This window comes from Centruroides vittatus, unplaced genomic scaffold (assembly GCF_030686945.1).
Source record: "Centruroides vittatus isolate TY-2023 unplaced genomic scaffold, ASM3068694v2 contig_3125, whole genome shotgun sequence".
NCBI classification, from domain to species: domain Eukaryota; kingdom Metazoa; phylum Arthropoda; class Arachnida; order Scorpiones; family Buthidae; genus Centruroides; species Centruroides vittatus.
This window is the reverse complement of record NW_027122014.1, coordinates 99444-121361: the sequence shown is the minus strand read 5'-3', so window position 1 is coordinate 121361 and position 21918 is coordinate 99444. Positions and strand designations below refer to the sequence as shown.

General features: G+C 31.6%; 1 protein-coding gene and 1 long non-coding RNA gene across 3 annotated transcripts; both read left to right on the top strand.

The window, feature by feature from the left end:
• The first annotated feature begins 732 nt into the window (after positions 1 to 732).
• Positions 733 to 21012, top strand: LOC136973244 (uncharacterized). 2 transcript variants are annotated; one of them, XR_010880465.1, is made up of 3 exons: positions 733 to 983; positions 4612 to 4679; positions 20682 to 21012. It is a non-coding gene; the product is annotated as an uncharacterized lncRNA (long non-coding RNA). The 2 variants fall into 2 exon arrangements; XR_010880464.1 differs by lacking the exon at positions 20682 to 21012 and having other exon boundaries at positions 4612 to 4724.
• LOC136973242 (transcription factor Sox-2-like) lies at positions 6926 to 8949 on the top strand. Its single transcript, XM_067267948.1, has one exon. The coding sequence runs from the start codon at positions 7446 to 7448 to the stop codon at positions 8520 to 8522; it is 1077 nt and encodes a 358-aa protein (XP_067124049.1). The 5' UTR covers positions 6926 to 7445; the 3' UTR covers positions 8523 to 8949.
• Positions 21013 to 21918: the final 906 nt, after the last annotated feature.

Here is a 21918-nt window from a genome sequence, read left to right as displayed (position 1 = left end):
ACACATTTTAGTACACACTTCAATTATTTTACTCATAACTTTGATGTCTGGACTTTTATCAATTTTCATTTTGCAGATTTAAGAATTTGTGGTTTGTTTTTTATGAATAAAATAAATCTATCTTATTTATTGGCCACGCTCTTCAAATTTCCCGAAACATTAGTTTAGACCGCTTTGGATAATGTATTTGTGATAAGAGCGTTAAGATTTATACGCAGTTTAGTGAGGATTATTTAAGATTTAAGCAGACTTTTATCAAAAGAGTTCATAAAGCTGCAGTTTTGAAACAGCTTTTTATTTTAGAGTAAAAAAACTGTACGAAACAGAAAGTTTCGTTGCACTGAACTAAGAACATGTTAGGAAATATATAGGATGAAAATAGATGCATATAGCGAAGCCTTTATGAGATTATTTAACAATGTGGTTTTCAGTGATGGAAATGGTTATCCGATTCGAGTAGACCCATAAGACTTCATATATGATTTGTAAGAAGATATGCGAAATGGGACTAGTGGGATTTTGCATTTCAAAATTTCTCTGGCGTTATGTTATTATCCATTTTGAAGAGATTTCGTCAAAATCTTATTGATAACGTTTACCATTCAACATAACGTACACTTAGGAATTTCACAAAAACATCAAAACAATAATTTTCTCAACTTCTGATTTTCTTGATTTAAAAGTTATTGTTAGATAATTTTTAATATTAAGTCTAAAACAGTTTTCAGATGAATAAAAGATATTTATTTTGCTCACTAGGTTTCTGTGGGACCGGTAGAGCTTTTGTCTGGACCGACAATAGTATTGTCTGAAATAGAGGAACTGCTCTCGTCCACCCCCTGTTGGCACCTTGTCGACTCGAGGCCACAGAGTTGTCCCTGCAACGGTTGCGGCCTTCGAGGGGAGATCCCACAAATATTAACGATGAACAATCCGGACAGAGCCCGGTGGGGAGTCTGATGGGGCTATGGACGGTTTGACAAGTTGGTTGCTTTACTTTCTAATCTGACAGATTTTAAATGTCGAGTTGTGGATCGTTTCCTAGATTATAGTAAATTCGGGATTTCAGGAGTTGCATCCCTCGTATTGACAATCTTGTCGAAATAGAGACGATCTCTTAGCCATGTTTACAATGACGTCAGTAGTGTTCTCCACTCGTTTCCGTTCTTTCCTTCCGCTTTCTTCTCTCTTTTGTGTGACAAACGTATAGTAGCATAGTTAGAAGTAGATAGTTTCGAACAAAATGAAAGACAGTCTCGTTAGGAAAAACACTTGGATGCTCTGCAGAATGCGACATGATTGCTTACAAAATAAATTTCAGGCTAGGATAGTATGTTCAGAGGTTACTCACAAGTTAACTAAGTATCTAAAATAAAAATAAGAACTAAAATTGATTAAATTAGTCTAAAGAGCATTAGAATTGTATAATAAACTATTTGTAGGCTGTTACGTGAATGAATTTCATTTGAAAATTACACATTTTTCGTAGAAAATACATCAAAACTGTTTTATTTTGATATACTATTTAATTTCAAATCAAAAATATTATCTCAATGTATGTATTTTAAGCGGAACGCGTAGAAATATATTAATTTTCAATATTTAAACCAATGATAATCGATAGACTTCAAATTATTTTACTATTTATTAGAATTATAATGGTGATATAACTAAACGCTTTACATGGAAGGTGCTCCAAAATTTTATTTTTATTTTACAATATTTAATAACAAAGCCTATTATTATTATTGTCAATTTTCAGTTTAAGCGATAATGTTCATGACATTAAAAATAGAATTCCTTCAAATCATTTCTTGTTTAATTGAAAGATCGTAAATCAAATACCGGTTTCAGAATTAATATATTTATCATGAATTGTAGATAAGTTCGCTTAGCTAATTCTGGGTCTTAATTAATTTTAAATAAACTTATAATTAGACTCTTTATTTTAAAGAAGTTTTAAATGTGATTAATTCATTTAATAAATAAATTATCTTTCTGTTATGTAACTAACTAACAGACAAAATTACAGATCTATATTGTTATACTTACAATCTTTTATGTTTAAAAATAACTGCAGGTGATATTTAATCTAGTAGTACTGTACTCTACGAAATTTCTATCACGGCTATATGAATTCGAGCTTAGAACAAATTATTTAGAGAAAACTAGTAAAGCATAAATATTCTAAAATAGTAGATTTAACATGTAATGAATTTACAGGCATAGACAAAGCTTTTTGCTTTTTTTAAAAAAATACAGTAAATCTATATTTTAACTAATAAAGTGTAAATCGCTAATAATTAGATTGTTTTAAAGTGTAGTCTGTCGTTTAAACTGTATGTAAACGAGTGCATTTTATATGCGATTAACACATTTACAGCACTATAGTTATCTGTAAAACTTATTTTAATGGATTACTTTTACGTAAGGAATTTAATGATTCTATAAATATGCTCTTTCAAATTGTACTCTATATCTTAATCAGCAATCTTTGTTATTGGGAAAACAATATAAACTCTAAATCGAAGAAACCAAAATAATTTACGTTATGTCACTGTAATATACATGCCATATAAGTTTATTAAAGTAGGTATACAAGCGCAAATTATTTTGTCTCGTTGTTTTTTTCCTGTGTGCTTATGAAGTTTAGTCTTAATTTATGCAAAGTTATTCCATGACCGATTTTATTAATTTTAGGCATACTTAAGCATCTTATTTATGATTTAATTTAACTACTCTATCGAATATATGTTAATTTAGTTAGTTAAATTCAAATTATAAATAGAAATTAAACTAAGCGTAATTTTAATTATTAATCATTTTATTTATTAAAAACAATTGAAATAAATGATTTATTACATCAGTATTAAATTCTATTTTCGTTTTATTTACCAAGTTAAACGGACATATGCATAAAAATTACAATTTGTAAGCTACTGTACTGTACGTCGCCTTTAAAATTATCAACGTGAGCGACTGCATATAAATTGACCATTTAGCTCAGGATACCGAACTCAATTCCCTTCATTTTGATTCTAGTCTAAATCTATTAACCTTTTTGTAATTTTGATAATACCAACTTCTACATTTTAAATATTTTTAGATAATAGGCTCTTTAAACTGATCTAGTTAAAATTAGACTTTGGTTAAATATGGTCCAAACTTGTAATTAAAGAGCATTCCCGCAGCTCGATTTAGGGAATGAAAACGCCAACGAGTGCGGATCGAAAGCCAAGCATCTCTACATGTGTTCTATCGTTTATAGAGAGATTAGGTCTAATTGACATATGTGTCTTAGTTTTCCTCCACCAGAGGGAAGCTGTCACTATGAGTTCCCACAGGCAACTAACACGGGGTATATCAATAAAAATTTGGCACTTTTCCAACCAAGGATGAAAAAGATAATCCATATCCAAAATTTATCACATTCCCCATACCTATATCATTAACCTTTTACGAGACTAAAAAAAATTTAACAAATGGGTAGATTACAAAAAAGTAAATAATAATCATTCGAGTTATAAGAATTACTTTGATCTTAAAAGACCGAAACAGAATTTGAATTTAAAAAAGCATTCCTGCAGAGATTTTTACGTCAGAATACATTATTTAGTTTCCATACAATGTTTTCTCAGTTGGTAATAAAGTATTTCGGGGATATTGTGACCAACAGAAGCCTCCACTCCCAACGTTCTGTCGAGTCTTCTAAAAGACTGTATTCAGAGTGATAATTTATGGACGGTTAACCTCGCTCATTGACCACATCGGCAGTGTCCAAGTACCGGCCCCACACCCTCCTACATAGTCCTCGATGTTGTGTTTGTCTGCAGGAACGTAACCGATACTATGTGTACTACTGAATGAAACTGTCTTAATAGAAAGGCATTGTTAGCAGTTGGTACGCGATATTTTTTTTTTTTTTACTCATTCTGTCTTAAACGAAGAACTTTGATTTAGACAAGACAATTCGTTAATAAAAGTTAAATCATTTTGGAATTGTTTTAAGCTAATACAATCAAACTCGATTAATAAAGATTTTCAGATTTTCTTGGAAAGAGCTGAAGGATTTAGTTGCTGTAAAAGTACTAGGCCTATAAAGTGAGATTAAGAAATCATTCGTGTGTTCATCATTATCGATATTTATCCACGCTCGAATACAATTTATCATGTAATATTTTACCAATTCATGCTTCGCAGTGCGTTTAGATTACGCTTATATGGTTTTGAACTTTGAAAACATATTTCAACAGTAATTCTGACATTTGATATTCATTCCGTATACCATTCATACTTTAAGGTTTACGCGATGAGTGGGATTTATACTAAGCAAGCCTACGTATAGGCCTAATAAGCAAAAATTCAACTATACACACTATAAGATACATGTTCTATTAACTTCGCACATAAAATGTGTGTACATATTTATTCGAAAATATACTTTTAATAATACTTAAGCTAAAACAGACTAATAAATAGCATATATAAATTAAAATTAAAATTAAAACAGCAAGTTCAATGATAAAATAATTTAATAAAGAAAATATATGATTTTTATATTAAATATTAAATATCCAAACTCTCACATTTATATTATTTGTTTTCTTTTAGGACTTCATTCGGAGTCTGGAATAAAGATGTGATGATTTGCTCCTAAACTACATCTGCTATCGGGATCTGTAAGAAAATTTACTTAAAAAAATAAAGTTATTTTTTAAATACTTCCTAATGCTTATTTTTTGAATACTTAATTTTATTAAAATTAAACTTATAATAATCTATAATACAGTCAACACTAATTTCTATCATTAAGTAAAGTGTAAGCTTTTGTTTTAATAACATAATTTACAAGTTTTTCCATTGATATTAATTTAAGAATAATTAAATAATTAATAAATAATTTATGGATTTTTCTATTGGACACAGCTGCTGTTTTATTTAATGAAAATTTATCGTTTATAGAAACTTTTTATAGAAAATTAAAATTGGTGAAGTCATTGATTTTATTATTACAAATAAATTTAGCTTCTCAAGTCTGATGGTTAACTCTTAAACTTAGTTTTCTTCCTTACTGCTAATGCTATTTACATAAAGGATTCACGATTCCTAAAGATAAATTAGACAATTTACATGTGTGCCTGTATAAAATAGCATACACATAATTTGAACTTGTTTACTTTCCATTAGTGGCATTATAGTATAAACTTTGCAATTATTTTGCGGGTATAATAGAGACGGGGAATATAAAGTCATAAATCAGTGATTAGTTTAGTTACAGAAATTGTAGGTTATTCCCTAGTTAAATCTCTTTGTATATCAGTAAATACAAGCGATTTGTTACCTATTGGTAAAGTATATAAGTTTACTATATAGGCTGTTTCATAATGATAATTACTAACTCATTAATAAACAACTGATTTATTATATTAGCATAAACCAGCTAAAATTGATATTGAAAGTAGTCCCATATGCTGTATGCAGACTTAATTTACCTTCATTAATTTATTCGATATAAATTGATAACTTTCTAAACGAAGAATTATAAACTTTTTAAAAAATCGAAACAGACTTGTGTTAAAATAATAGTTTAATATATGTTTTTTTAAGCCTATAAAAGTTTTATGAATGCATTAAAAAACATGCACCATTAATAAGCTGAAAACTAATTTAATTTCGTACATTTCAAATATATTTATCCTTAATTAATTAGGCTAATAAAAATTTAAAAATTAATAAATCAAACTTCGGCAGAGAGCAAAAATTAAAAAGCTAGGCTCCTCGCAGTTTTAATTAAAATATTTACTCATAAACACGTCAGAGAAGAAAAAAACGCACGCGCTTCGGTGAGAGAGAACGAGAGAGAGCGAAAGAGAGAGAGAAAGAAAGAAATAGGAGAATTTATTAGCACATGTGTATTATTGATAAAAGCAGCGTTTGAAAAATGCATTTCTGTACATTTTTCAATCAACTCGATGTCTGGCAGATAAGCGGCGACTAAGGTAAAGGCTACCTACCTGAAGCGACGAAGAGAGAGGCATCGTGCACGGCCACTACTACAGGGGAGGTACTGAGTGGCGTCAATATTTCCCACCAGATGTCGCAGTGAGTCTACTGTTGACTGAATAGAAAGCTTTGGCAGGAAGGAAGGTACTGATTTCTGCTATTGTGGAGTTGAATACGTGTTGTGAAATAAGATCCGGTTACAATGCACCATTTGTGGCCAATACAGACTTTGTCAAACTGGCCAGCAACTAAGGCGTCGATTCTGACAGCTACTTATTGGATTTCATTATTATTCCTAAATAACTGTTAGTTCCCCGCTTGTTTCCCTTTATCGTCGTCTTCCACCACGTTTCTTGAACGTTTATTTTAATAATCCGAACCCATCGATTATGTATCTATCACTTTCACTAGTTGTCTACTCCATTAATAGATAACTATTCGAGCTTTCGACTAATAAAAGCCGATGTTAGTAAGTTATACAGCTACTGAGAACAAACTACGGCTTTGTGAACTATTAAAAATTTAGCATTTTCAAAGATAATCGTCTAGTTGTTAAATAGTTTACGAAGTTTGATAAACTATTTAGGAGGAGAAGTAATTTTAGTTAAAGGTTGTTTTAATAGTTTAGCGGTTAATGAGATTTGCAGTGTTTTTAGTGAAGAATATGACATTAAAGCTATTCTATAATTCTAAAGCGTAAATATATAAAATTGTTTTTCTTAAAGTTGGAGATGTTGAAGTGATACGCTATGAGTTTGAAAGGGTCGCGCAGCGCCTTTGCAAGAAAATAATGTGTGTAAAGGAGAGTGATATAATTGTCAACATATTTTTAAATAGACAAAACGGTACATAATGAAATATAGAAAAATATTGTTGTTAGGCGTGCAAATTTCTCACACCTTGCTACAAAGAAGACTTTCCTTTAGTTGGTGTGTTCGGCCACTCCCACTTACTCAGACTTACTCCGGCGTTGGTCCAATCCGAGTGGATCTGGTCGAGGAAGATGCTGGCACGCTATTGGCTGGAGTGAGCGCGCGGTCTGGCTATTGTCAATCAATAACGCGTGGACTGGTCGCGAAGTTCCCCATAGAAAGAGAAGTGTGGCGGTCCGTTCGACATTCAGTAGACGATCTCGTCTCTTGTTGGCTCATAGTTCTGTTTTAAAACAAAGTTGGTCGAAAGTTTTGAACTGAATCTCTCTATCACGTTAACAATAGTGTAGATATGTCGACACCGAAGTAAGAGCAAAAGGAGCAACAGTGACGGCGAGCCCGTACAGCGATCAGGCCTACTGGCGTCCTCTTCCCTTTCCGTTCCCAGCCGCCACGGACACCAGCATCATTAGGCCTAGCAGTAGTTGTCCTTGCCAGCTGTGCAGTAGCAGCAGCCAGCCGGTGGACCCCCAGCCCCAATCTGCTGCTAGCCCGACTAGTCTGGCCCCCATGGACCGCGACTATGGTGCCTACCATTACAATCTGCACACCAACAGCACCCCAACGTCGGGTGCCGGCATGGAGAGTGACTTAAAGGCTAATTCGGGCCTAGCAACTCATCATCATCCTCAGACGGCTCTGTCCGTCGTGTCCAGCCAGCCTACCACTCCCAATTCAGTGGTAGAAAGTGGCGGAACTACTACGGGCAATTCCGCTAGCAAGAAAGACCAAGATCGAGTTAAGAGGCCAATGAATGCATTTATGGTGTGGTCACGTGGTCAGAGGAGAAAAATGGCTCAAGAAAACCCAAAGATGCACAATTCGGAAATCAGCAAACGACTGGGTGCCGAATGGAAGTTATTGTCGGAAGCCGAGAAGAGGCCGTTCATAGACGAGGCGAAACGCTTGAGGGCGGTACACATGAAGGAGCATCCTGACTACAAGTACAGACCTCGAAGAAAGACCAAAACTCTCATGAAGAAAGACAAATATCCGCTAACAGGCGGACTCTTGCCTGCCGACGGCAGGAACACGGCGGCCGCAGCGGCCGTGCAACAGGTGAGTCGTGACATTTACCCCATTAACGGTTACATGCCGAACGGCTACCCAACTATGATGCACGAGGCTTATCAACAACACGCGGCTGCAGCTGCCAGCTATAGTAGCCAGATGGCCGGTTATCCCCGCTACGATATGACAAGTCAGATGCACACTCCGATGACCACCGGTTCGACCATGTCGATGCCTTATATGAACGGAACTTCAAGTTATAGCATGCCAATGTCGACGGCTTATACTTCTGCTGGTGGACAGATGACAACGTCCGCAAACATCAAGTCGGACCCTAGCCCACCATCGGTCGGACAAAACTCTCCCAGCGCTATGGCTGCTGCAGCTGTGGCGGCAGCAGCCACAAGAAGGGTCGGTTGCACAACCGACTTACGGGACATGATCAGCATGTATCTACCTGGAGAATCTGGTGATCCTAGTCTGCAAAGTCGACTACAAATGCAAAGTCACCATTATCCGCAGACTGAAAGTGTAGGAGCATTGAGTGCGGGGACCATGCCACTGACCCACATGTAGCTAGTTAAGTGACTTTGAACTGGAACAGGCTATGTTGTACGTGTGCCGGTTTTCATAATAACCCACCACCCAGCACGTAAGTAATGTCTACCCATTCATCTGTTCGTTTCTAATGTGGCTGGGAGCTAATTTTAGTTTCTAGAAAACTTGGTGCACCCCAGTACTATGTAAGAACTTGGTCTCTGAGGGTAGTGGGTGCAGAGAAGAGGGCTCCCGTACCTGAGTTTAGTCTAGTCGGCTGTGGACGACACGTTGTTCCATTCTATGTGTCAAGTGTTGTCGTGCGAGAAGTGACCGATATTTGCACTGTAGTTGTCCCTCTCTCTGCCTCCCATCTTGTACATAATGTCGCACGTTATGTAGTTAGCAGATGCCACACGGTTTGTTAGTTCATTGCAAAATAAATTGACAGAAATCTGAAGAAAGAGTTGCAGCCAGTGTCATCTTCCTTTTACTAAAAGTGAATCAGGAAACATATTTAGTTTTAACACACTTGCAAATAGTCCAGCATGACACATCTCAACCGTCAGTTTTAGGTTTTTAATAGGCAATAAAAATCGACTTTCGAATAAAGAATCAAACATAATCATCTCGGGCCATTAAACCTTTTTACATGGGTTCAATTTTTTTATTCTAAATTTAAATCGCCCTAAAACATCTTATTTACATGATTTTTTCTTCACAAATCTTCTCATATTTCTACCGTCTTTATAGGGATACAAAGTGATAGACAAAAGCGTGCATAGGGGAAACAATCGCGGGAGAACTCTAGCCCAATAATGTCTATGGGGGAATATATTTAGCTGACGTGGATGGAGGGGGAGACGCAGTAATTGATCGTTCTCTGTTGAACCGCAGAAATTAATGAGCCGCGAAAGGTGAAAAAAAGTGTCCCATACGCAAGTTTAAACAGCGTATGGGGGCGACAGAATGTTTTAAGCTCCATAACCATAATAAATGCGGCCAAATTAAAGTGTAGGATATATAAATGTTTTTTTTCCCCCCGAGTCAGGAATGATCCCATCTAATCCTCTTAAACCCAATTTAACATTAATCTAAGTACTTATATATTGCAAAATAAACTTTTATCTCATTCAAAATCAAAGCAAGAAAAATCGGGTCGATCCGCGATTCCAAAATTTATTTTGATCAACAGATGACTTTATGGATTTATTCGAGGAATGATTAAGTGCATCTTGTCTCAATATCTAAGTGGGAAAAATAATCATAGATAAAAACCTTTAAACGGAGCCAAAGAGTAAAATTGTATAAGCATAAATCGACTTTTTTTTTTTTTTTAATAAACTTGAAATTATGCAAAACATCTAGAAATCGATACTTGAAATAATTTCAAATGTACTCCGACAATATAGACTATTCATTAGATGTAGGCCTAATTTATCAGATCTCGTTTAGCATAAGGCTCAGTTTCAAAAGTCGAAAATTGCTATTCGCGCCAAACGTTATTCGTCTTTCTAAAGATCATTGACCCGTCGTGATCGTTGTGAAATGTCTACGACCCAATCTTGCTATTGTTATTACTTAAGTTTCAAACAATTTTTAATTTCTTAATTAAATTTTTATCAGTTAACAACTAATAAAACGGCGGAAAGTACAGAATTTACCATAATAATGTAGCAGGTTTCAAAAACAGAATAGTTTTAACAGTCTATGTCATCTCAGATTCTGTAAAGAGATTTATTTCTAAGTTATTTCAATAATTTTAAAAATTAATTATTTATTCTAACTTTTTTTATTTAAAAAGTTTTAGATCAAATCATTCAAAAGCCAATTTTATGACATCACGTTACGGTATTGCACTTTTTATCACGAGAATACTTTTATAAAGGTTTTACATAGTAGAGGTTTTTTTTTTAATTTTAAAAATTGGCAGGATTAAAAAAAGTAATTTATAACAAGAGGAAAAATAGGATGCGAGTGGGTCTACATCCTTTATGCGGATGGGACCGGTAATAAATTGCGCACGAGACAAAATAACGGATGGCCAAAAGGATGTAGTAAAGTAAGGGGAATCCGTCTTGCAGCTTCGTCCTATCGTAAGAGGTGTTCCGCCGTCGGCCCGGATCCCAGCTGTCTCTATGTACAGGGTTAGCTGCAGGCAATGTTAGCTTTTGTAATGAATTTATTCTGCCTCATATCTCCCCACCTCATCTGTAACCGACTCGACCGAGTCGATACCCTCACTTTCGGATCGTTCGCCTATCACCCTAATATCGCGTTTTAAAATAGGCGTGCATCTATCAATAGTTCATAATATAGTCGAAGCCTGCTACTTTAAAGCCTGTAGGCCAAGTTTATCCCACTCGAATAGTAACAACAATTCAGAAATTGGAGAAATCCAAGCTTTACAGATTTATCTGTACGCATTTAAGAATTAAAATCGTATATTATTTCGAAAATGTATCGAATTTGTTAAAAGCCAATTTGTATAATAAACTATTGGAAAAAGTTCACGTGCGCGGCTAAAATTTAGCTTTTAATATTGTTTTGCAAATCGTATACAATTTGATAGGATGCGAATTTCAAATTTAATCACAGCTTTGAAAGTGATGTTTAACTATCATTTTCAACTTATCAGAAAATTGCTTTATCGACAACAGTATTCTAAAATTGCTGTCTCCGGTAAAATTATCTTCCTTCTATATTGGATGAAATGTGCCGTTGTGTAACGCGCGATGTTATTCTGACGCTATATTGAAATATTATGACTAATTTTCTTTTCTCGCAGCTCGATTTAGGCCTGGTAGTCCATATAGTGGCTATAGACTATAAGGAGATGGATTGAAGAGGCGATCGTGTTTCGTTTCAAGACTCACTCCAGAAAGAAAAACGGACTTTGAATGAAGTATAAGAGGAGTGGATGTATTATTCTGTAAGATTTCTAAAAGTCGACTCGCTTATTCGATGAGGCAAGAAACCACGCCTGATTTTAACTTTAGAGTTTCCTTCGTCTTTTATAAATGATTCTCGAAACGAACTAGCACAAAGAACTTGGACATGTTTAGAATAAGGTTTTTATATTGGAATATTCCAAGAGACGATAGGTCCACTCTTTTGCCCCTTCGTTCTTTTCAAGAAAGTTTTTTTTCTTCTTCTTTTTTCTTACTTTGTTACGAATCATCTTGTAAGATCATTTTCTTATAGAAAAGCTCGGAACTGTAGGCCTTCACAACCAAGGCTTTCCTTTATATTCTTCTATTGCCAACCTTTTCTTTCTTTCCTCCATTTCCGGATTCACTCTGCTTATTTTAAAACCAGCGGTGATGAAGTTAGAATTATTCAAATGGAATTTATATTGAAACATTTATTGGATTAAGCCGGGAAGTATTGAAATTGTTTACATATTTCACAGTAGAAAAGAGAAACGAAAAACTATTTTATTTCGGAGATTGTGCCACGTATTATTATAACTAGAAGTTGAAAATGGTTAACGAATTTTACACAGCTGTCTGCATGCATGATTTTTTTCGTTAATAACACGAAATTTTATCAAACCAAATCGTCCAGTTCCACGTCTATATTCGATAATTTACTCTGTGGGGAACAATAGACTTATATAAGTCTGTTTTTAACATCGCAATTTCCTTGATCAATCTAAATAGGCCTATATAGACGAATACCTAAAACTAAGAATAGAGTAAATTATGTATAAACTTATCACAAATAAATTATATTATTGAATTTATTTATAAATGTAGACAAGTTATTGATACTTTTTCGGATAATGAGTTGAAGTGTTATCATGTCAACTTTATTTTCAGTCTGTTTTAGATTATTAAAGATATAAATCATTTTTCTTGTCCATTATTATGTAAGCTATTTTCTACGTAGGCCTAGACTGGACCGGCATTAGAAATAAGTTAGAAAGAGAAATCAGCATATTCGATTTATTTCGACATGAATGAAATAACAAAAATCATTTTTTCTTCATTTAGTAGTATGAAACAAAAAGGTAGATTCTACAGCATGCATAATAAAAGCTTCTTAGAAACAATGCATAGTTATGATTGTAATAATAAAGTAATTTAATTTCCTCCACAACCTTTAATTTAATTGAAAACATACTGTAAAGAATAAAATTTAATTCCCTCTAAAAAATTTATAGTTCTTAATATGGGGAGAGATAACAATATTAATGACGAGCCAGGGAAGAGCATCAGTTAAATTGCCATTTTCCGTCATAACTTCAGTTAAACCTATTTATCAAAATGGAAAATATTAGAAAAGCCCAAGAAAAATTCGTCGGAATTCGGTTTAATAAAAGTCAACTTAAAAGTTTAAGCTGTTTTCTATCCTCTTCTGCCAGGAAGCGGAAGATGAACTTCTCTTTTTCACTCGCCAATGGGTAAATTAATATCCACTTTAATTAATAATTAAATAGCATAGTATATATAGTTCTAGTTGTTCCTGTGGCAGTGCATTAAACTTTTTCGAGAATGTTACGCGAGAAATAGCATTAGAGAGCTTTCGAGACGAGTTCCTTCGCGCCGTGAATGGGTTTGAGTTTCGAAAAGAAATGCGGTATTTGATATTAAAATTAATTTTTATGTAACTTATTCTAATAGTAATCTACGATTTCGATTAATGTAATGCAACAGTTCACAGGTGGGTAGCGGTTTGCAATGGTCCAACATTTGCTCAGCGAGCGTGGATCCTGTAACAGAAAAATATTTCTAATTCCATCAGTCAGGTGTGGGGATGTAGAAGGAGTATTGTCGCATGACTGACCAGACCGTCCGCTACCTAGGATGTCCGCTGACGGGACGGGAGCCTAATGACTTCCGTTCGATGTCAATGGTGATAGGAAGTAGGACTAGAACGGCAGAAGGCAATTATACTCACGCTAACTTGTCTGGCTTTTTTTTAACAACTACTCCCCTACTTCTCTCGCTCTAATTCCATTTTCGCATTTTCCCTCTTTCAATCAGCCGCATTGGTCAACAAAATGGAATAGTTTCTGGCTGCACATGTAAAGATAAATCTGGAATTTATTCTTTTGCACGGATATTACGTAGAGGAGAAAGGTCGAATCTATTTTCTCTCAGGCCTGTGCAGAGATTGATTCAATTCTCCTTTAACATTGGTATGGAAGAGGCCTAGCAGGAAATTCCACTGTGAATGGGCTTGTACTCGTTTGATTTATTTTAGTAGAATATCTTATTTAAAAGAATATATATATACATACATATATATATTTAAGATTGTAAGACTGTTTTGGTAATTTATTCCCTGCCGGATTGTTTTGGCTTCCGCGTTGGGGTAATTAAAGTTCATCTACTTTTCGCAGTAAAACTCTCGCCGCGAGTTTTTAATAAATGTAATGTGAAGTGATAATGTTTATTTGTATTGTTTACTACTTTGTGTATATTTTATTCTCGTTTGTTGCGTCTGTTGTCACCACGGGAGTACCAAGTGCTTATTTTGCAATCCATCTGTTCTCAGTCACACATTCACCAAATAGAAAAACATTTCTAAATATCCTAGAAAAAGCTTGTTAAATTTTTATTTATTGCCTATTTTATAAATTTGGACCTTTCAAATTTGAATATCGAGTAACCTTTCACAGAATTGACAGAATGTTCACAATAGGTGTGTCATATGCATTATATCAAAAAATAAATTTACTAGAATTAAAAATAAAAAATGAATACTTAAAATTCCAAATATTCAAAAAACAGTGAGTTGAAATTAATTTGAAGTTTATTTTTCATCGATTTAAATTTTACTTTCAAATTTATTATAATATGGATTCAATTTAAACTTGCCTTATTAACTTAATAATATTTTAATGATTATTTGTTGAAAATGGACAGTTTTATTTTATTCATGTTGTAAGATTGAAAATAAGAGACGAGTTTATTATTAATGCGGATAACATAAATTTCGAACTGCTTGTTTCCTTTGTCTTAACCGGTACCAAGATTTAAACCATACAAAAGAGATCATTAGTCTAAATTATGTTTTAAGATTACAAAATATAAATGTTTAAGATACTCTTAAAGGATTACAACAAATCAAAAGATAGGATAAGAAGATTCTAAATTACAGTGATTCAATTAGTCTAAAGAATTAGAATTAGTTAGCCCTCTAAGAGCTCTATTAGCTAGCCCTTTAGGTTATTAGTACTACTATTGAAAATTTGTTGTATCCTTGTGTAAATTAAGAACAAATTTAAGCTTGAAGATAAGAATGAAAATGGATAGTATAAAAATGAGTTTATTCTAAGTTCTAATAGGTTTAATTATTATATTTCTAATATTATATACCTATACTTTCACTGTAATTAGTTATTCGAATTTTAGACATTTTCAACTAATTTAAGCAATAATTTAATTAAAATATAATAAACTGTTGGAAAGATAATCTTTTTATTTTACAGATAGGAATTATCCCATTTAGCGTATTAGCGTTCTGTTCGATACGTATAAAAGGAAAAACTTAAACACATAAAACTACAATTAGACTTTTATATTAAAGGTTAGAACATTTGTATATTGTTTATGCCTCAAAGTATTATGTAACTTATTAGGTTTGTAACTTATCTAAATTTTATTTTCTACTCATTTAACTTACTACAGTTATCTAGAATATGATATTATTTAAGATTGATTTAAGATTTAGTATAACATTGGCTATTTTAAAAATCTTTTCAATAAACAAAAATATAACATAAAATTTTTGTAAATGTTACTTTTATCAAGTTTTCGGCAACCATAGAAATTAATGCACTATCTTTTGAAAATTATATGCGAGATTCTTTTTATAAGCAGTAATACTTAGTAATCCTATATAGTAAGATTACTAAAACTTAAAACTTCTGATTACTTAGCTTATATTTCATTATTGATTAATTAAATCCTTTCTTGAATACTTTATTCAATTTATCAATATGTAAATGGATTTTCTGTTAATAAAAGCATTCATTTCAAATTTTTCGCGTTATCCTTTAGATTAAAAATTCTCTCTCAAAACTACTGTAATTATCTTTTATTAAACTGTAAATCCGTCTATTTGAACAAGAGAACAAATTTCAATACTTAAATTTGCTTAGTGTCGTGTTAATATATTTTGATCGACTTTATTTTCAACTATTAAAAATAGTTAAGTCGGAATGAAATGAACGAATCGTAGGCCTTATATCCCTCGATAGTTAGGAAAATGCACTCTCTATTTAATCTGATTCTTTCCAGATTGGAAATGAAGACAGCACGACAGCCTTTAATGGGTGTATCCTCCTTTTGTAATGATATTAATAGCTATCCTGCTCTATCCGATTGAAAGAAGTAAAGGTAATTCTCGACAAGTAAGAGTAATGTACGGACAGTTCTCGATTGAATATCGGTTTCATTTATTTCTTAATATTAAATATTTTTAAAGCAAATTTCAATCTTTATAATAACTTGCTGTGATGTCACTGATCAAATATGCAAAGAACATGACGTCATGCAGTCGGTATTGATAATGCACAGGAAATACTCTGACAGTCGCCTTTATGGCTCTCTGGAAAGAGATATCCGATGCATCGCTTCCTGTTTTCGTATATTGGACTTTTTAATCAGAATGTTTGAAATCTTTTTTAAATTTTAAATAATATAACTTACGATAATTTTTGCTATTTTCTGGATAAAGGTTTATGTATTATTTTATATCTTGGCCGTCTGTTGATTCGTTCGCAAAAACTGATAATATTTCGCAAGTTTCTCATTATCGAAGTATAATGCTTTGGACTAAAATGAGTGAAAATGTTGTAATTTGTTAATGGAAACTGTCAAGGATAACTTCTGTTAAAAGTAGGCCAAATTTATTCGAAAATTTCTGTTATCATAGAAACTAAAAGTAGTTTTCACACGACTAATTTCTACAGATACGATCTAATTTTAAACAAATTTTATTTCTAAAAAGTAAGAATTTAAACTTTCAAAAGTCGGATGCTATTCAGATATGTTAAAGTATTAAATTAATTTTATGAAAACTTACAAAAATCTTATTTTTATTTTTAATGAGCGGAGAATTAATCAAATTTCGAAATGAATTCTAGGCAGGCCTAAGTGGTTAAAGTAAATTCCGAAATCTACATTTAAATCCTTATATAAGTATCTTATATTTTAAATAAATAATTCGAAGGTATTACTTTCTATATTAGATATTTATTAAAGAATCAAATTTAAAAAAATAATAATCAAAATTGCTACTATTTCTATAATTTGTAATATCTGAAAATAAAAAAAGGATACACGCGAAAAAATAATATAAAAATTGAAACTTAAGTTAGCGACTATTTCCCAATGGTAAAAAATCCGGTCTAGCAAGACACCTCTAGTTTGGCATCGACAAAACAATTTCCAATAGTTTCCCTTGTGAAAGACTTTCTGTTTGATTGCCTTTTTCTCTTCTTTCGGCATTTGAAGATTACTTCGCCATAGTAATTCTTTTAAATGGCTTTCCGGCTAAAATTAAACCGGGATGCGGATCGAAGAACGACACCTGAACACAACTTCATGATTCGGGCACATACTTTTTACTTTTATTTTCGGATTCGTTTTTTTAGAAAGGAAATTCATCGTCGCTTCTGGAATCTTTTCTATGTTAACTCCCGTTCAAAAATAGCAGTTTATATTAGTTATGATTATCCAATACTTGTAAAGACACGCATAAAATTAAAACTCGGCATTAAAGATATATCTTTTAGATTGTATTATATTAAAATTTTAACTAGTTTTCACATATGATGATTTGATTTATTATTATAAATAGAAATAGACATTGAAAGTTTGAATAGCCCTATTATTTATTTCAAGAAAATTTTCAGATACGAAATTATTTAAAATTCCATCTAATTTTTAACATGTTTTACATAATTGCTTGCCAAATTATGGAATAATTACTATTATAATAAATAACAAGTTATCGAATGATAAAGTGTAACTTTATAATGATAAAGTGTAACTTTATATATATATATATATATATCTAAATTATTTAAAACATTTTCCACCTGAAATCTTTTCGTAGTTAATTCGAAATAAATGTTTACATTTTTCCATTAAATGAGTAAATTTGTTTAAATAATTATAGTTTTAATAGGTTAAATATGAAGATTGCTAATTTAAAACATTGAACTTGGCATTAGAAACGTAAAGATATTCCAGTAGATAACTTATTTAAATAAAATGTTTTTAAACGATTTTAACAATTTATTAATTGAATAGAGTAAACACGAAAATTCTTTATTTGCATGATACTTTATTATGTTATCTGTAATCGTCCCATTTTGTTATTACAACTGTAAATTAATATGTTTACATTAATAAATAATAATTATGAAAAAGTTGTGTGGCACGGCAGAAATACAAATGGATAAGTCTATCGTAATTTAATTTAAACCAATCTAAATATAATAATAATAATAAAATTAATCGTTACTTTTTAAAATCTTAGCAGATATTATTATAAAGAATTGCAGGTAAAGAGCAAAGAGAAATAAATACTTTTAGAAGTGCCCAAGTGAAAGTTTCTTATTTTTGCGAACGGATAGTCTTTCAGTCGAAGAGAAATTAAAGAATTCTGTAGAAAGTAAACATTATTATCTCAAGCACCGAAATTAAAACGCTCGAAGGGACAACATCTTTTAGAGAGTTCGTAATGAGTTGAGAGAGAAAGTTCTTTTCATAATTGAAATCTTTTGATCACTTTAATAAGTCTCTTTATAAGAAATCAGGCATCGACGAATTTTAAAGAAAATTTTCGCTTAAAAATTTACAAATATTTTTATAAGTAAAGTAAGAAAACAAGAAAATTTATAATTAATAAGAATCCAATTAAGTTCCATGTAAATTATTAAACGTTTCTTTTTTCTATTTTAAAATACTATAGTTAAAGATTGTTCAATAAATCCGCTTAAGATTATTTACAAATATAAATGGTTTCTATCCAATTCTTTAATTTTAAAGAAATAAGTATCAATTTTTTTTTTAATAATATAAACTCTGTATGATTATCACCGAAGATAATAACGCATTAACGATATATAAGATAGAATCATTTGAACTTAAGCACTTTACACAGTTATAGCTGTAAACCGGCAAAGTATTAACACTACAACAGATTTAGATTCAAGTAAGCCTCAATGAATTTAATATGAGAAGAGAGATTGATCAAATATAGAGCTGTCTAGAATAAACTATCGCTACTATAAGCTAGACTAGCTCTATAGAGAAAGTAATTCTCTATTGGCTAGAGGAATCAAAAGGATCGACTCAACGTGTAACAACTCTGCAATTTATTGACTCAACTAATCTATGGGTAGAAGAATGTTTCGATTTCTTCGGATGGCTTGCAATTGGGAGACAACCTCATCTGTATCTATGCTTCACTTCCCGACTGCTTTACTTGAATCGCATCTAAGGATCGGGTTCCTGCCTTTCATCCTGATACACAATCCTATTTGCACATCTGATTACATCACGGTTTCATTAGAAAGACATTTTTCTTTCTAACGTTATTAATAAGAGACATTTTATCTTAAGTAGTTCGAAAATAACGCTTATGAAATATTTTTGCTGCTTTTTCTCATGTCGCTCCTGAATATGAATAGAAGGAAACAACTCTCGAAGAATTAAGGAAGACCGTATTGATTTTCGTGAAATTTATATTTATATTAATAATATTTAAATTTAAAACGTTTTAAAACAAGAAACATTTAAATAAGAAAATATTTTTTAAATTATATTATTAAATAATTTCATATTTTACTTTTTTAAAATAAGATTTTATGTAATAAAAAAGTATAAATTTGGCCTATAGATAACTTATAAATTAATATATAGTATGTTAATATTCACAATTTATTTTTAAATTTCAAAAGTTCAAAATAAGAGATCATTGAATTTTTATTCTTCAAGCTATATTTTTACATACATTAAATATATTATCAGACTATTAAATGATTAAACAAATTTAAAGTTTATATTTATTGGATAAATAAAATATAGGTCTAAGTGAGCCCACGTTTATTTTCGAAAGTTTGCACTCGAAAGATTTTAAATAATATATATAAATTTGTGTTTGGCTGAATCTAATTTGATTGTAGATAAATCTAAAATTTATTAAAGAAACAATGAGTTTAATTAATTAAGTTGACTGCTTCGGTAGCAAGTTTATTAAAGCGTGCCGTCTGGAGATGGAAGATGAACTTGAGGTCAACAATTGGTGGGGAGCCTTTGTTACCCTCTCTTATCCATCTGTTGTGAGAATACGATTTCTGAGACTCTACATAATTATTTAGGAAGATGCCTGACGGATCCATAAAAATTGGCCATAAAAATCGCCCCTTAGTTCCATAAAAGATAAGAAGTCATTTAATGACCGTAAATATGCTTTCTAAACATTTATAAATATGCAATTCCGATTAATTCAATACTACTATCCGATCGTAATAAAGGAGTAATTTTAAAAATATGTATATAAAAAAAAGCTTTTACACTGAATAGAAGATATTGCAATATTGTCGTTTCTTCCCAGAGGATGGAAATAAGATATAAATTATAAATAATTAAAACGTAATAATCTAAATTTCAGCTAAGTTTATTATGAATAAGGATGGATATATCTATACTTTTGTTTGTAGGTCTGATGTATTACAGAATGAAGTCTATAAATGTGGCTTCTTGAATCGAATATATAATAATATACATATATTGGTTCGATTTTTATAATATTGGGCTTAGTAATAAAAATTATTTAAAAGTTTTTTTAATTTTCAGTCTTGAGTTTCAAAAGCATAAATATGTTGTGTGAATAGAAACAGAAGTTCCAAGTAATGATTTTGTGATACTATTAAAAATCTCTGTTGAAAATATAACTGAAAATCCGCGATGATTTTGTAAGAAAAGCCCAATAAAGAATTCCAGTAGATATATATCTAATAGATTAGATAACGAGAATCAAATTAGTTGACTATCTCAATATTTTTTCAAAAAAGAGTTTACTATAAAACACACTTTTATATCAATTAATTAGGTGATAAATATTGTAATATATTTATGTAAATGGCAATTCATAAGCACTAAAATAGTTTACACGCAACAAAACACGAATTTTTGGAAGCTGTAATAAGAAACCCTGTTTCACTGGAAATAGAGAGAGACAAACTGAAGAAGATAATCATTGGACGTGGTTCGAGTTGGACGGACAAAAAGCTTGTCTTCTGTCGTTGACAGGTAGTCCCACTTCACAATCGAAAAGATAGGGGAAGGAAAATTTTCACCCCTTCAAAGAGATGATTCAGGCATCCCTGTCTCAGCTAGCCAATTACCGGTTTGATTACGAAGACAGGACACACTCTGAATGAAATTTCATTCTAAGGTAGGTTGTATAATTATGTTGTCCCTCCTTATAACTGATTAAAATATTAAAGATTAAAACGTTTAAAATACATCAGTACTGATATAGATGTAAATGTTTTCTAATAATTAATTATACGAAAATTTTAATTATCATCTTCTTTTGTGTTTATAATCCTTCATCAAGTTTCAAGAATTTTGAAAGTACATCGATGATGTATTTTCGTTTAATAAACAGGATTTGTATTTTTTAAAAGACAATAATCTAAAAAATATAGATGTATAAAAATTTGTGTGAAAGTAATGAATTGTATTGAGTCTGTATTTTGACGTATTTTAAAAAGAAAAATGTTGTAATTTGATAAATAAAGTTAAGTAGACTAATTACAGTTTCTTTTTGTTTTATTATGAAGTGACAATCTTGTTAATTTGTCTCAGTCTTATGTTTATCAAGAAACGTGGAGTGGAAAAGATACTTTATCTTTGATCAAATTACTCTGCAAAAGCGCTCCAAATGTTTTTACATTATTACCTATTCTCTTTCAATAGAATTTTAATATGTTTAAAATAAAATCATTTCTAACAATTCCTCACAAAACTAAACGGATATAATTCCAATATCTGGTGGAATGCAAGAATACCGTTACCGTGAACTTCACAATTTTAAATTCAAACTTAAATGGAAAAATTTTCGAATTATGTAAAAAAGAAATTCTAATTTTAAAATATTTTTTCCTAAAGCAATATCTTTTCGATACCTAACAATCAAAATTATAACCTTAACGAAATATATTTTTTGATAAGCTCATATTTGCAGCTTTTCCAGGTACGATTTGAAGAACTGCCAGGTAGTTAACTGGACTATCAGGGATGCGATATATATCGTGAGAACGCCTGTCACAAAGGTGTCATTCTGTCACGATAGCAATTCTGATAAGGTTGGATGTGGGAGTTACAAGATAGACAGGCTATGAGCTTTCTTCGGTACACATTGGTGGAGTCCAGCGCTCCTTATACTGAAGATAGAAAGTTTG

Coding starts and splice junctions, on each gene's coding strand:
- LOC136973242 (XM_067267948.1), top strand. CDS start 7,446: ATGGACCGCGACTATGGTGCCTACCATTACAATCTGCACACCAACAGC.